The following is a 16,491-nucleotide window of genomic DNA, read 5'->3' as shown; positions in this document are numbered from 1 at the left end:
CCCGTGCATGATTAGTTCACACTATTCACACTACTATATAACGACTCTGTGGAATGCTTGTATCATGGAACATATGAACGACACACTATGCTGCAAAAGGTTGGAAATGTTCTTAGCCTTCAGTGAATTGGCAGTAAGTATGCAGTCATACATGTATGCCACCAAAGCATGCATAAGCAAGTGCAATGCTTAAAACAAAATTTTGCAATGTGCGGAAACACAACTGCATTAAATGTCAATGACGTGGTGCAATTTTCATTCATGCAGTTTTAGCCCTTTAGGATCATGGCCCCTTCACAGGCATTGCAGTCGGGAACCATAGAAACAGTAGCAGAAAATTGCTAGCACAGATTTGTATCCCCATTAGAACCCCCCCATGAAGGCATGCTAACAAGGCACGAGCATACCTAGTATCCCGGGGTTACAGAAGTCAACGAGCGCAAAAAATTCCTGGAGATCATTCTGAACAGGTGTTCCTGTCAACAGGATTCTCCTCAGTGTTCCCAGGCTTTGCAGAGACTGGAATGGTGAGGAGGTAAAAATGTGGAACAGAGAGCACACACATTAACCTGCCAGCAACATTGATACTGTGATTTGGCAAATAATCTACATAGTAAGACAGTCACTTTAACCGTCACACAGAAACCACAACAATACCTTCATTTAGTACAAAAAAAAAAAGCATTTTTCTGGGAAATTATAAAAAATCTCAATAATTAGACAGATACATAGCTATATATATGTTATATTATTCTTACTTGCAATCTGCATGTTTACACACAGCTTTTCACTCCTTTATTCCTGTCCAGAAATGAAGTGTCAATTGATACTCATTACCATCACATAAAACGACCTAGACCAAAGCAGTAAAAATTCAACTAAAAAAATAAAGTTCCGCCTCTAAAGGAAAAGAAAGAGAGAAGCATCACAACTGACATAATGTTGTATGACTGGAAGGGCGAGTGATAAAAGAGCTAGCTAACGTAACAAAATTTAAAGCTGATTATCAAGCACAGCCTGAATGCTGCAATATCACAGCTACGATCAAATTTCAAGGAAATGAAAAAGTATATAAATTACATGAGTGAGTCACAAACTCAACTTTGGCCACAACTCACCTCTGTAGTCTTGATGTTTGCATTCTTTAATCTGTGCGCTTCATCACAAATGAGCAGGTCAAAGGTGACACCTGCCAGGCTGCTGTTGGCACGCATGTACATTTCATAAGAAAGGACCAGCACGGGATAGAGGGACGGCTGCTTCAGGAAGACCTGAGGAAGCAAACAAGAGGAAGGTAGTCACAGGTGAGAGTGGAAACTAACAAAACAAGTGCAAACTAAGACCAGCACCCACTGGCTTCATTCAGACCCAAACAAGCCAAACTGCACAAAGGGAGCTGTGGTACCCATACGAGTGGTAAACAGCGCATCAGCACGAGATCAGGATATGAAGGTAGCTTCTTCATTACTACCTCAACTTTTGTTACACAAGAAAAGTCAAAAGAAATGCCCTGCTGCGGTGGTGCAGTGGTTAAGATGCCCGACTACTGTGCCGGAGTAGTACCTTGGTTCGATCCCGACTGCTGGCGGCTGCATTTCGACGGAGACGAAACGAACAGGAATCCGTGTGCTGTGCAATGTCAGTGCACGTAAAAGATCCCCAGGTGGTCGAAATTACTCTGTAGCCATCAAATACGGCTCCTCTTTCTCTCTTTCCACTTTCACGCCCACCTTCCTCCCTTGCCTTACGGCACGGTTCAGGTGTCCACAGAAACAAGTGTGACAGTACTGCACCTTTTCCTTCCTATCAATCAATTCTCTCTTTCTCTCTCTCTAAAAGAAAGCTAGATAGAGAAAATCAAGCAAGGCAAGCTCTGAACACTCATCATTGTCACCAAGGTCACAAAACGGCATACTTTAAGGGATTACGAGTTCAGCTTACTCAGCATATTAGTGACCAAGAATGTTACACGATAATCAGAAAGAATAAATCTAGCAGAAAGGTGCTGGATGTGCTCTAGTTTAGCAATGTCCTTATTATAGTATGGGTCCCATACTATTGAGGCATACTCAAGAGATGGTCTAACTAAAGAGGAGTATGCTTTAAGATTGACACCACGAGTTGCACGTTTAATTTTTGCTAAAGGAAACAAAGCATATTACATGCCTTCATGATAATGTTGCCAATGTGGGTGTCCGATTTGAGGTTGCCTGTAACAATTCACAGACAGCATTGCTTTCCACATAGCCCTAACTAATCTATTTTGTAATGATTATTGATGGCTTTTTACTCTACTGTTTTTGAAGATGTTTGGCTTCTTTGTTGCTGCAACTGCTTTAATACTATCCTCACAACCATCGTTACATATAGAAATTTTTTTTAACAAATCTCTACTACTTGTTTTACCTAAGACTAAGCTGTATTGAAGATAGTATATTACTTCCAGTGCTGCTTGTTTGTTGTTTATTTGATAAGGATGTTATTATTGCTGCTGGTTTTATGCCAGTGATGATGCTGTCACAAACTTATCATTGTCGTTCTTACCTTAGTGTCATTTTGTTTATATTGCTATTCTTGCCATTTTCGTTAAATCTAGACAAACTCTCTTCTCTTTGTAAAGCCCTTGAGCCCTGAGGGTGAATATAAATTAATTAATGCTGAAGGCCACGAATTAGCGAGATGCATAAAAATATTCCCTACAAGTGTGAATGTACAAACGTTTTAAGCAAAACAAGAAATGTTATGTTCATACCAAAACATAGGTTAAAAGCAAGACTTCACTCAGGCACCAAATGGCAAAGCTGCTGGATAAATGCAAATAATCCCTGTTTGGTGCCTATCTCATTTGGAACACTTAAACAGCGCGATGGGCACCCACACCAATACATGGTGAACGAATAACGGAGGTAATGCATGGCTCTACTCACGTCAATCTTGTTGCTCTGGTCAACATGGTAGACCTTGAGATTTCTATTCACCAGCCACTTCTTGAACTCTCTCACCCAATTCTGCACAGAAAGTACACAAATAGCCCCATGTGGTCTACATATATATATATATATATGATAAATATATATACACATATATGCAAAACAGGAGCTTTGTTGATGACAGGGCATGTGCATGCACTACACACAAAGTGTATAATAGTAGGCAAAATAGAATTCAGTGTTATTTTTGGCACGAAAGCCTATGACTGTGAATAAAATTGCTACTCAAAAATATCAGTGGTATGGGCACTAGCTGGTGCCCTAGCTTGAGTAAACATAACACCAGTAACGAGAATTTCTCAAACTCTACCAGGAAAGCAACATGGAAGCAGAAAGGCAAATAAGCATAATAATTTCAGCGCTCTCTCCTCATGCGTTACCTTGACAAGGCTACTTGGCGTCACAACAATTACTTTACGCAGAAGTGGCTGGCCTCCATAGGGTCCCTGTCTCAGAAGAGTCCTGCAAAAAGTGCCATCATTGGCGTGACCACTAAATTCCCTTGCTCCGCTGCGCACACCAATGTCAGTGCCTCACCAGATGAGTGCAATACACTGCAGAGTCTTCCCGAGGCCCATTTCATCTCTGGAAAGAGAAACAAGCAGTCCTGAAAGCTATGCTTGGACACAACACTCGCATAAATGAAACTTGCAGTTATGTTTGCAAGTGCTGGATGAGACTGCTATAAAGAAATGCAGCTTCCTTTCCTTCAAACAAAAAATAATAATAAATAAATATCAAATAAATAAAAATAAATAAGAAACACCACAAAGTCTAGATGCTAATTGCATTTCTTCATTAATGAAGACGTTCATGAGGTATTACAGTATGAGCTCTCACAGAAGCTCTCGTATCCTGTCAGGCTATCTTGCGTTCTCTGGGGAGTTCGTACGAAAGCTAAGTTCTTGATCTATGCCCCCAGTAACCAACTGCGCCATGCCCGAGATCGTAAAACGCACATCATAATTCTCCTTGTCTACCGTGAGGATGATAGTTAGCGATAACAATGATGCTGCAATTAGTGATAATGACAGTGATGACATTAGCAATAAAAATGACAGTGCATTTAGCTGGCAATAATAATGAGAGCAAACATGATGTACCATTTAATTTAATTTCAATTCTACAGTTCAAATGTATATTTAACTGTAAAATATAAAACAAAATTAGGTCACATTTTAAACTCTAATATAAACTCTAGTTTAAATTTAAATTTATAATTTGAATTTTACTTTGTATTTAAAAGTTGAAATTAAAATTATTGGCTTTCTAATTTAAGGAGTTCAACATTCCAAAATGACTCAAGGCGCCATAGTGGGAGGCTCTGCTTAATTCCGACCATCAGTTTGAACCCAGGTATCCCGGCTCAGTACGAGTGCCCTAACCCCTCAACCACCATGACGATGCAAATATATAAGTCTAAATTCAAATTAAATTTATGTCTGCCACACCGAGAAGCCACAGCGCAATTCGCTGTTATGGATTATGACTTTGTCGACGGTTAAGGAAGGGGCACCGAGTTACTGCTCTCACCACAAGAAATTTTACTGCAATGTCATGAATTAATCCTATCGTATACAGTAACAATATGCGCTATAAACTGGTAGTCTCCAGTGCACACTGCTGTTTCATCTTGCTACTTTTAAGTGCAAACGAGGTGCTTTGTAATGCAAAGATGCCACTCTGATAGCATTAACTAAACAACACCTCACCCAAAGCTGTGAATTGCAACCCAAGTTCCAATGTTTTACCACCTTAATCAATGCATGATGCACACCCTCTCAATTGACATGAAAAGTACAAACAAGATTTATACCAGATGAAAAGTGTGATTAGCTTTAAGGTAAGCACAACCAAAAGACAATTATTGCGTGAAGTTGAATTGCACAGCAACCCTTCTTTGCTCCAACAATGAGATCAAGCGTTAACAACAAAAGGAGTGCAACCGAACTTTTCACTTTTCACCAGGAATCCCCTTCCAGCAGAGAAGCATCCACATGGCGCTAGCTTACGTCGATCACATGAACACACATGCCGCGTTCACATTCTCAGTTCTCATCGGTCGGAAGGTAGCCACACAAACACTGAACTGCAATGGCATCCCCGAGTTTAGTGCTGTGTAAGCCAATGTTGCTTTAAGTCAGTTCTCAAGCTGTTTATAGTCTGCAAAGAAAACAACCAGATACATGAACTCTTACGCCAGAATCGCACCGCAGCCATTGAAAGACCGCATCTGCATGATGCACTCGTAGAGGAAGACGACGCCTTCACGCTGGTGAGGCCGCAAGCAACGGGCGAGTGACTCTTCCACCACCACATCCGTCACGGGAAGGTTCTTTTTGTTGTGGTCCCACTGCACAGTGTGGTTTTTAACAATATGAAGCAGTGTGAATAGGCAAATACAGGCCGCACTAAGACAATTTATACCAGCCACGTTCAATGCAATTCATTCTCTGACGACCCTTGAACAATAGCATATAGAGTAATATGCTGTCATTTTTTTTTTTAACACAAAATTATTTTTCTCACATTTCCACTTGAGGCACAATTATCATTTTCTGCAAACAAAATTAGGCAGAAGGGCGCAAGTTTGGTTACGTCATGAACACTACACAGGAAATTGCTTGGCTCGTGATGGTGCCATTGTTAGTACTATAAGAAACAATATGAGGTAATTGAACTATTAGTAACCTACAGTAAAATATTATGTGTAACTACCAACAACACCTGAAATCATGTATCGAGCCAATAGTATTGCTACATGTCTTGAGACCAAACAGCAAGATTTTAAAGGACTCTGTGTACACCAACACCTCTCTGCACAAAAAGTTTCAAATTAAACCACAAAAGATATTTCACACCTGATTAAACTAAAAGCTAACAGGAAAGTGCCCGGAGTTAAAAAGGGCCTATTTTTTAGACGAAATTATTTATAAAAGGACACCTTTGCAAGTAGAGCTTTTTTTTCAGGTAACGATAAACTGTCTCCCTAAAGTTCATTTAAACAGAATTCTACGACCCATGTTAGAAAAAAAAAAGGGGGGGGGAACTCTTGCAATCTTTTTGCACAAAATTTGATGATCGAGCAGGCAACGCCCATACTTGGTGAAGATTGTTTGGCCGGGGCATCACTAAAGAGTCTGGATTGATCACAGGAGATGATGGCGGGTTGAAGATTTTCTTGTTACTGGTGCCAGATGGAATGCTGCCAACATGAGGGCTTCTGAAAGCTGGGAACTTGATTGCACTAACTGGCTGTCCAGATGGTTCTGCAAGATGAGAGAAAAAAAAAACTTCAGACTCCTGAACAAATTTTTTATTTCATATTTTAACATGATAGGGTTAAAGAAAATCTGGCAACAGCATTGTGAACGGCAAATCACAGGCATGACTCTGGCAAGTGGTGGTTGGCAGCCAACATAGCCATGCATAGACTGGTCATTTGGTAGTGCGACGTCACGAGACCACATAACATGGCCGACTCTGGCTTCGCCTTTGGGATGGTAGGGAGAGATTAAAGGGGGGCATTATACCTATGCCAGGTGGATTTTTACATAATGTGATTGTTTACGACTTTATGGTAATGAGTATTATTGTTATAATAGAGGCTCAAATTAAAGCGATATTGGTTAAGCATGTACACAAAATGAGACCTGCAAGGGGATCTGGGCAACGGGAGTTATTCACACTGTCGCGCCATACCCTTAAGTGCAGAACTTAAATGTCCCTCCAATTTCTTTTTATCTCGATTTTTTTGCAGGAATTTCGTACTCTGCAGGTCTTCATTTGTTGTTCACTAGCATAAACAACTGTTTCGTAGCCATTTTCAAGTTTATTGTACATATCAGTGCTAAAAAGAAACAAAAACCTAAAAGCAAAATGATGCAAAAATCAGGCTTTATTTTTACTCTGTGCAGGAGCCAAACTTGATGGCCTGGAGTCTTCCTGAGTGGCAGTGGGCATGAAACCATCGCTGAAGCAACGTCCCGAAAGATACTCTTCTGCAGATATGGTCGCCTGAATCTGGAACATCAGAAGCAAAATGAAAACCATCAACCTCCACCAAAAAACACCACTATAATTGCACATTTCAAGAAACAAAAAATAGAAGTAAAATAGCGCTGCTTCGGCAAACAGTCTGACCACTTTGGAGACAAACTGTGGACAACTCTATCAAATTTCATTTTAGTAAAAATTAATTCTATGCCTCTGTCTGGCTATTGTGATGTTTGGTCGACAACAAAAGATGCATTTATCACCGAGAAAATTGGATTTTATATCTTCCCAATACACGATTCAGACTCCCGATGCCAAAGCCAAGAAATGGTCAAAAAAGGACTCTAGAGAGAAGAGGAGCCAGAGACAACTTTTAGACATTTCCTTATTTGCTGAAACTCTTCTGGGTAAGATGGTGGACACCGTTTGAGTCAAATCAGTTATGGTGCGAACAGTGTATGTTTGCGGGGTCAAGGAGGACAGCCTTTGCGGCGCCACAAAGCCTATAGACATATGCTGACAGAAGGCAGCCTTGAGACTGGTTTATGCTTCCAGGTGTGTTTTGAATGTCCCAGGGTTCTATATGCTGTCACTTGAACAGGCTGGGCTTGGCTCAACAGCCTTGGCATGCTCAAAGTCGATGCGATGATTCAAATTCCCCAGAACTTTCCACAATCGTACAGCGCCCTCGGTTGAAGTGTCTGCCAGCAAAGCCTTTGTGGAAAATTTTTCGTCTGCTGATGTAGCTAGAGGAAGAGATAGCACAGGGGTTTTGCACAAGAAACTGTGTCAGTGGACCAAAAGAAGGTGTGAAAGGTGCGTCTTGCAACCACCCGATCAACCCTGACGAAGGTGCTAAGTCAATCCTATAAACGTTGGTTCTCGCATAAGAATTTGGTTGAAGAGTAACATTCTCTTCTCTCTAAAGAGCTCTGCCCTGGCCCTGTGGTATGCCCAAGTCAGCTCACAGGCGGTGCCTATTTGGCCTTACAAGAGTTCAACAGGGCAAAAGGTTGGAGAGAAAGTGCATGAATTAAAACACAAGCAGCTGTATATGACAGCCGCAGTAAGGGTACACATTCTTTGTCTACGTATGGTGGCACGGTATTAAGCACCAAAGCTGCAGTGAATATATTGTGAGCCCTTCACGGATCTTCTTTCATTTGTACATACCATGATCTTCTTCTTCCTCTTGTACATACCATCATCATCGTCTCGCGGTGCCGGCTCAGGCACGTGCTTGGGTTTTGTCCATCGGAATAAACGCCAGACAAGGCATCCCTTGCCTTGCCGTCTCGACCTTGCCGTCTCGACCTGGACTTCTTCCACAAGACGACCAGCAAACAGCGGCGAGTCGCGTTGTCGTGTGGGCACAGTCAGAGGGGGTGGTGCAGCCGAGGTAGAGGGTCCTGCCGATTCGTAGGTACTCTCGGTAGACATAACGATGATGGCAGGCGGTAAACAGCGACCGCAACGTAGCTCCAGCGAGAGGCAGGGCACAAAACGGCAAGGGGATCAAGTCTCACCTCCACCACTTGTGGAAGAAGGCCAGGTCAAGACGGCAAGGTCGAGACGGCAAGGCAAGGGATGCAGTGTCTGGCGTTTATTCCGATGGACAAAACCCAAGCACGTGCCGGAGCCGGCGCCGCGGGACGATGATGATGGTATGTACAAGAGGAAGAAGAAGATCATGGTATGTACAAATGAAAGAAGATCCGTGGAGGGCTCACAATATGTTCTTGCATGCAATGTCGTTAGAAAAAGTGATAAGTTTGCAAGTTTGGCTTCTCACTCGCATTATGAAGCCCATAAGGCATCCCAAAAACTAGCACATCTTAAAGAATGAGGTCAGGCCTTTGTGTTGCAGAGATTGACAGTTTGAGGGGTAGCATAAATCATGGTTACTATAGTGGTAAAGACTGTGCACCCACCCGTGCAAACTTGACAGTGCGAACCAGAGAAACGCAGTAAAGTAAAATCTAGTGCATGAGGCATCCTCATTACCAGAATACGGCTGCTTGTGACGAGGCACCATTGCTACTGCGTCGCACTGCGAAAAGGGCCACAGAGGCACCTAAGATTGTAGAGCAATTCATCGACATTCCCGAAAGTGCATGCAAAGCAAGGCACTTGAAAAAACTGTAAAAAAAACATTGTCGTCAATTAGTTTCATTTCAAATGTACAGACAAACATTCTCCAGGAACTCATTAAAAACACTGTAATGCAAATAATTTTTGACGATATATTTAGGGACATTTGATTATTCGAACACTCAGGTAATTTGAATATTTTACCCGGTGGTTTCGCTGAATTATAGAGATTTTACTATAGAAACACTGTGCCACATTCACAGCACTTACTGAGAAGCATCAAGTTAGTGTGGCATCACAATACCTCGCATTCCTTGCCACCAACACTGAACACACTTCCTTCTTCGATGGCATCTACCTCCTTCGCCATGTATCCAAATGTCGAGGCCAATCTGCATTTCAGATAAACAAAAACGTTCCATGAAAAAAAAGGCGAGGGCGTGAAATGCTTCTTACTGATAAGTCTGTATTGCAAGCACTCACTCCTTTCCCTCGAGACTTTTTAAGGTGGCTGATCGTCCTTTCACAATGAGTATGGCTGCAGGGAAAAAAATGCCAGAATTGCCAGTTCACTCATTTGAAGGAAACACGGCATTTTGTAGGCACAGCTATTAGGACGGCAACAAGAGTACTTGTGGCCACTTACCATCACCTTCCCACTTCTTGTGCTAGAGGTAAAAGAATGAAAGATTAAATTAAATAAACATGAAGGAAACAAAGATTTAGACGGTTGTTCATATCAAAGGAGACTGTGTGAGCTAGGCATGTTAGGCCAGTGAAAACAACTCACTTTCTTCATCGACTTCTTGCACCAGACAACGCTGAAGTAACGAGCTGTGCTTGTCGACTGAGGTGCCGATGGCAAAGGTGATGGGCTTCCTCTCGGACTTTGCGCCAACATAGGTGGTGGTGTCCTGTGTAAATGAAGGGATTAACTCAAGAAAGGATGCTTCTGACATTTTTAAGGGCCCACTGATACTAGTGCAAGAACAAGGTTAGGCTGCCAAGATAGGCAAAGCTTCCTCTCAGGAAGAAAAGCCAAGCAATGCCAAGATTCGCTGCTTGAGCAAAAATTTATAAGAGCCATTTTGCTACACACTACTCTGCTGCATTGCTTTTTCTGTTCTGGGGTTCTTTAACATAGCATAGAGCCGCTATGGCAAACACAGCCACAATAAGTTATGCCAAATACATAGAGTAAAAGAAGGTTACATTCTGCAACTTCTTTCTGTTAATTTTTATTGCTTTTTATAGCAGACATAATGCTTAGTGGTTTGTGGTTGCTGAAGAGTGTACTACACAGCTCCTTGCCTTGCATCATACTGCGAATCTTTTCCTTTGTTACTGGCTTTGATGTTTCCAAAGCAATCTGCAGGTTCAAGTCCCATAGCGCTTCTACAAACCTCTCAGGTGTCGCAACATTCACATGACCTCCATACATTAATTGGTTGTTCAAGTATGGCTACAGATAGTCCGGAATGAAGTTCAAAACCTCGCTGATGAGTGCAGCTGGCAAGATATAAGCAAAAGACAGCACTAAGCTGCCGAGAGGGTGGACAGCACAAATCATGCTGAGCATGGTGCAAACTGCTTGCTTCTCCTTAGTTCTACTTTACATATACCTTATATACCTTATAGGATAGTTAGCTGCATTGGTGGAGTATGCTAAAACTTGGATTGAGGGAGGAGGGAGCACGCTTCATAGCTGTAAAATGACTCCCATTGTAAAAAAAAAAAGCCTTTTTTTTGCCCTCACTGGACAAACTTGAAGGACCATATAGGCAGGGCCCCAACTGCATCACTGATGGTCGCATGGAGTGCTCCCTTTACAACATTCAATCAAGGCTAACATTCTCGTTAGTTGGTGGATTAATGCAGAAAGTTTCCCTTGTGACATATTACCACTAAGGACTTCTATGCAGCTAAACACAGCTGTTGATTATAAGATTAGGTAAGCTTTTCAGAAATACATCAGCTGCATATACTGCCCCCGACAGGAAAATCCACTCAGAAGGACAATAATGATGCCACCGCTCCTAGCTGCAGGTCACAGAGACATCACAGAGAATACCCAGTGGCCCTTTATATGAACACCTAAGCAGAGGCAGCTACAGGTTTCAGTCAGTTTATCACACAGCAATTAGAGCCATGGTATGTGTTCACCAAGAGTACTTCACAGAAGGTTCCTATATTATACATGAAAACTAAGTCATACAGATAAGTCAACTGTGAAATCCTTAAACTTCAGCCTGTTAAGAGGAACTGTGCTTCTCACATCAAATTTTGTATTGAAAATAACATCACAACTTAGGATGTTATTGCAGTATGATGAACAAATGTGTTACCTTTGCAGCTGGCTCTCACAACGCGGTGAACGAGAGTGCCGGAATAGTTCATTAGTTGACTCTTCAACCCGTGCCCTCTTTGACACGTCTTGGGTAGTTGTTGAGCTTTGGTCGAAGAGTTTCATTATGTCACCAACACTTCTCTTGCACGCACTCCGATCAGATGCGACCTCAGCATTCTGAGGCACTGAAGATGACTGGAAGCAGAAAGCCCAGGTTGCTTATGAGACGCTCCGCACAGGTGTGTGTGGCCTACAGAGTTGTCCACCACCAAAGTTTCGCTTTACCGAACACTGAACAATAAAAATCCCCTCCCTGCCTTCCTCAAATGCAATCAACGCCATGTCGCCTTCAAGCGCTCGGTCCATATATTCGAAGGATGCAACCTGAACACTTTTGAATTCCTCATATACTAGGCAAAAATGTGAACAAACAGAGATGCAATAAAGTGTGCTGAAATTTGAAGAGCCTTGTATAAAAACATATCAAGCCAAGCATGAGAATGAATGCAGAAAATTGTTTTTTTCTCTATAAATGGATACCTTTGTGTTTTACGGTAGCACTGGTATGATTCTGGTGAGTGCTTTTCATTTTTACTTTTCAAACATGACAGCTTTCAAGCAGATAAAATGTGCTTATTCGATTACATAACTTCTTATGACAGGAATCAGTCAAAAGAAGTTCGATTTAGACATTGAAAACAGTGTTGAGTCACAATGCGTACATACAAGGACCCAACAATAATCATATGTGTAATTGTTGAGGTACTACAAGAATTTTTTCAGAGCCAGAGGAGTGAACAGAAAAAGCGGAGTGGTGAACGCACATATGCTTTGATTTCAGATCACTAACTTGGGAGGAAGAGGAGCCTAAATCTAAATTAAAAACATGGCCCACTCGCTTTTCAGGCCTCCAGTATAGCGTCTTCTTTCTGTCATGGCTTTCACAAAGCACTAAACAGCACTGAGCAGCATTTTTTTTAATTTATTTTGCTGTTCCGACCTTATGCACATTTCAAAAGTGCTCAAAATGTGGACAGCATATCCTTGATTTCGGAAGGTTATAGGTGTAATAAGCTGAAAGAAATGACACCAAAATATTGCACCAAAAGCAACAAAAAACCATATCAGCAATAATGCATTATTGCCAGTGATTCCACAATCATTCATGTAATGTGGTAGCTTATGACTGCATCCTAATAAGGATGTTGAGGCTAGATGGTTTGGTTTTGGTTTGTGGGGTTTAAGGTAAACCACAGGAACCAGCGCTTGTTCCTGTGGTTTCTTCCTGTCATCCCCGCTTGTTCGCGCTGTTTTTTTGGATGATGTATCACCAACTCGCCCGCTTAACTATCCTGTTGAAGGTTCCAAAGCAACTCACTCAGGCTATGAGGAACGCCATAGTGGAGGACTCTGGAAATTTAAACCACCAGGGGTTCTTTAACGTGCACTAACATCGCACAGCCCACGGGCGCTTCGCTACTCGCCTCAAACAAAAAGCGGCTGCCGAGGCTGGGATTCGATTCCGTACCCCTGGGCACAGTGGTCGAGCGCCCTAACCACTGCGCCACCCCAGCTGGGCATGTGTGAGGTTAGAAGGACACTAATTAATAATTAAAGAAGTAGCGATTGGGCGACAAAAAAGTGCATGTCGATGAGGAGCGTGTGCACACAATCGAGTATCTGCAAGAGGATGCACTGACAAGAGCCTTTAACACTGTCACATAATACCCTTAAAGGTGGAGCTAAAGTGCCCCTCAAATTTTATTTCATTTTTCAGAACACAAATGCTAGTCAACACTTTAGTGGATGTTCCAGCTCTTCTTTGAGTTATTTTAGCCGACAGTTTCTGCGACTGCATCAACAGCAACTAGCTTAACTATACTTAGTAGGGTTTGGTTTATGGGGTGTAGCATCCCAAACCAACTCATGAGAGATGCCATAGTGGAAGGCTCTAGAAATTTGACCACCTGGGGTTCTTTAACATGCACTGCCATCGCACAGCACACGGGCATCTTGCTAATTTCATCTCCATCGAAAAACAGCCACTGCAGGCTGCATTCGATCCTGCATACTTGGGTCAGGCACATGAATGCCCTAACCACTGAGCCACTACAGCAGGGCACTTAACTACATTAACTTGAGTTTTTGATGACTTTGGCTTCTGCACTACACTGCATGATTACTACTGGTGTATTTCAAAGAAATAATGAAGCCACTCTAAAATATTACGTGGTAGTCTTAAAACTGGTCTGAGGTCGCCATTTGTAATGTTCACGAAATATCATCTTTCGATTTTAAAGCGCAACAGTCTGAAACGAAGGAAGGCATCAAGAGTACCTGTGTCAGTGTCTTCTTTCATACTGTCACTGCTGAACTTTGAAAATTGACTTGCCCTATTAATCCTCTTTCTGTCACCAAAGATCACCGCCAAAGCACCCCATTAATTTGTTAACAAGACGGACAAGAAGCCACACAGCAGAACAGCGCCTGAAATCATGCAACAGCCCACAAATTAATAATAATAATAATAATAATAATAATAATAATAATAATAATAATAATAATAATAATAATAATAATAATAATAATAATAATAATAATAATAATAATAATGCAATAAAAATATTTTTCCGTCACTACTACTTCCATTTATTACTTCTTTGGAAGGTGAGAACTCGGCATCTGTGATGCAATGAAGTGATTTGCATGCGGCACGTTTAGCATGGATGGAGAAAGCAGCCCTGCTTAAAAATTAAACAGAAAAATAAAAAAGGCGGCAAAGAAACTATACGTTATAAGTACATGTACCTACAGAGACTGCCAACTGTTGACGAAAATTCGGTTTGCCGCATGAAATGTGGGCAGAACTAAACTCTTTTTTCCGATTCCTTTCGAGGCAGTGTGAACATTTCTCACCATCCTTCCACCTGTTGTACACTGAGTATAAATAATTTCACCTCAATAAATTTTTTTCTACAAAATTAAGCGCATGTGACAAGAACAACGCATTTACCTTGGTGATCGCAGGTGAAGGTGCCGGCTTCAAGAATGGGGAATTAAATTTTTTGCTTGCTGACTGCTGAAGAATTGACGACTTGCGCATGTTCTCTGTGCCAGCAATAAATAATTTAAGGTGGGTAATTGGCAACTAAAGGTGACAAAGAACAGTGAAAGATACTGCAGACACCTGCTATTTCGTGATTAGATGTAGCACGTTTAAAAAGACCATTACTGATGAAATCATACAGGAATAACTTGATATCATCATGAAATCAACCTAACCGCGCAAAAGTATTCTGGGTTTGCATGGTTTGCTGCTAAAACTCAACGCCGCACGCCGCCAAGTTCAGCGCGCAAACCAACCACAATAAATAGCAATATAAAATATTAAATTCAATAAGGCACGTAAATTACGTTTTATTTCATTGAATGTTTAAAATACAAGTGCAAGTGGTGTTGTTGTAGATCAAAATAAGAAAGCAAACAAAAAGCGCTAATATGGCGCTAATTGACCAACGACTTCTATCGAGCCAAATCCAGTAAGAAAAGATGGCAACTGGAGCCAAATCAAAATTCTGGTCAAATCAGATGTGAACGTTGTATGCACTCTGTTTTTGCAATCAGCTTGTTCTTCGCCTCTAAGTGCTCAAGCACACTGCCATCGCAACGTTTCACTACCTAGCAGTTCCGAAAGACTACTTCCTTACTTCTGCTTAGTATGTAGCTCTGCTTGAGCGAAAACAGTTCGTCTCAATGCGTCAGTGAAATGGGCAACACCAACGCGACTCAATGTGAGTGTTATCTCTGTTCCTTCCGTCTACGAGCTGCTAGATATCTTGGCTTAACTTTCTCTGATTGTGCAGATTCCCGGTCTTGACTAATTCACGGATTCGTCGCAGGGCTATAGGTGCATAGTGGCGGTTCGATATGCATGACCTGAATTGACCTAAAGCGGACTTTGACCGGCCGATAATGTCGGAAAAGGCGCGAGGGGTTGCACACCCCCTGATGCAACGCGAAGCGAAGTGGTGCAAATATAGCGATTACGCGTGATATAGACAAATAGAAGGATGCATTGCAGCCGCGATGCTACATGTCTTGTAAAACGAGCTATTTGACGACTTGTTTTGTGCATCGAAGCTTTTTTCTTTCTTTCTTTCTTTCTTTCTGTTCAACACATCCGTACGAACGTCTGTTTTTTTTTTTCTTTTTTTTTTTTTCTTTTTGGCGCGATTGCCTGCCCGCGTGTAACGGTCGCGGCACAGATAAACTCTGTAATGCTTGTTTCTTGGCGTTGAAACTTCCTGGCACGTGTCCAACTCGCAGCTTAATGCATTTGCTTCCGGTATAGCGTGCTTAGGTTTCCTGCCTCAAACGATGCTAGCCACTGTAGTATCGTTGCTGCTAGCCTTGCAGTTTCTCGTCTTTTGATATTGATCGCCTTGCTCGCACATATATTAATAATTTCGCGTTGGTGACTAGAAGGAATGTTTTCAGATAATTACTTGATGGTTAGTCTTTGCTGACACGGTATGCGAGTATCAGACTTGTCAGTGCTTTCAGGAAATGCATTTGTTTCTTGCTTTCATGTTGGTATGCAGTGCATGCTGCGCTCGCTGTTAGGTAGCCCGGTAGCTGTCGACGTGTCAGCAGAGCACTGAGGCGAAGCTTTCGCCGGTGTTGCCGCGGTTGAGCGTTGCCGGTCAGTGCTTGTAGGCGGCCTGGCCCTGCAGGTGCCTGAAAATGCCCGCCTGTGCAACTTTGCTCTCGCACACTGTCGTCGTACTGCAGCCTAAGCAATGCGACGTCCTTAAATGTTCAGGGAATGACGGTGGGCGGGGGAGTCAGCATAGGGTAAACACGGCGCTAAACCTAAACTAGCCTTGGTTCCTCACTGTTGCTTATATGCTACGCTGCCGCAGCAGCGGGTATGAGTCAAGTGTCTTCGCCCCGCTCTGGTTTCGTGGCTTAGAATTGAAGAGGTGCAAAACTCACTTTCGGATGGATACCTCAAACGTGCCGTCAGAGGAGATATACTGAAATAGACTCCCTTGAACACCGAATGAT

The 16,491-nt window shown here is 42.2% G+C and overlaps 2 protein-coding genes across 3 annotated transcripts in view; one reads left to right on the top strand and one right to left on the bottom strand.

Moving 5' to 3' along the window:
- The window catches only part of LOC146197383 (DNA repair and recombination protein RAD54B-like), a 33,617-nt gene extending 18,888 nt beyond the window's left edge, over positions 1-14,729 (bottom strand). Inside the window, exons 1-14 of one of the 2 annotated variants that reach the window (XM_084599193.1) lie at positions 14,438-14,729; positions 11,423-11,619; positions 9,868-9,991; positions 9,724-9,745; positions 9,561-9,615; positions 9,382-9,469; positions 6,899-7,013; positions 6,093-6,259; positions 5,189-5,343; positions 3,528-3,575; positions 3,371-3,452; positions 2,928-3,008; positions 1,119-1,271; positions 408-519 (exon numbers count right to left, since the gene is read on the bottom strand). In XM_084599193.1, the coding sequence (XP_084455319.1) occupies positions 408-519; positions 1,119-1,271; positions 2,928-3,008; positions 3,371-3,452; positions 3,528-3,575; positions 5,189-5,343; positions 6,093-6,259; positions 6,899-7,013; positions 9,382-9,469; positions 9,561-9,615; positions 9,724-9,745; positions 9,868-9,991; positions 11,423-11,619; positions 14,438-14,527 (1,489 nt within the window). In that variant the 5' untranslated portion in view covers positions 14,528-14,729. Of the gene's footprint in view, positions 1-407; positions 520-1,118; positions 1,272-2,927; positions 3,009-3,370; positions 3,453-3,527; positions 3,576-5,188; positions 5,344-6,092; positions 6,260-6,898; positions 7,014-9,381; positions 9,470-9,560; positions 9,616-9,723; positions 9,746-9,867; positions 9,992-11,422; positions 11,620-13,761; positions 13,886-14,437 lie in introns of those variants that run through there. The other variant, XM_084599194.1, reaches the window with a different exon arrangement.
- A 237-nt stretch (positions 14,730-14,966) lies between these two features.
- neur (E3 ubiquitin-protein ligase neur) overlaps positions 14,967-16,491 on the top strand; it is a 37,019-nt gene continuing 35,494 nt past the window's right edge. Inside the window, exon 1 of the mRNA XM_084599192.1 lies at positions 14,967-15,215. Coding sequence (XP_084455318.1) covers positions 15,191-15,215 — 25 coding nt within the window. The 5' untranslated portion in view covers positions 14,967-15,190. The remainder of the gene's footprint in view (positions 15,216-16,491) is intronic.

The sequence above is a fragment of the Amblyomma maculatum genome, chromosome 3 (genome assembly GCF_055883805.1).
Source record: "Amblyomma maculatum isolate TAMU_Amacu chromosome 3, ASM5588380v1, whole genome shotgun sequence".
NCBI lineage: Eukaryota > Metazoa > Arthropoda > Arachnida > Ixodida > Ixodidae > Amblyomma > Amblyomma maculatum.
The sequence above is the reverse complement of the archived record's forward strand: the minus strand, read 5'-3'. Positions and strand labels throughout refer to the sequence as shown.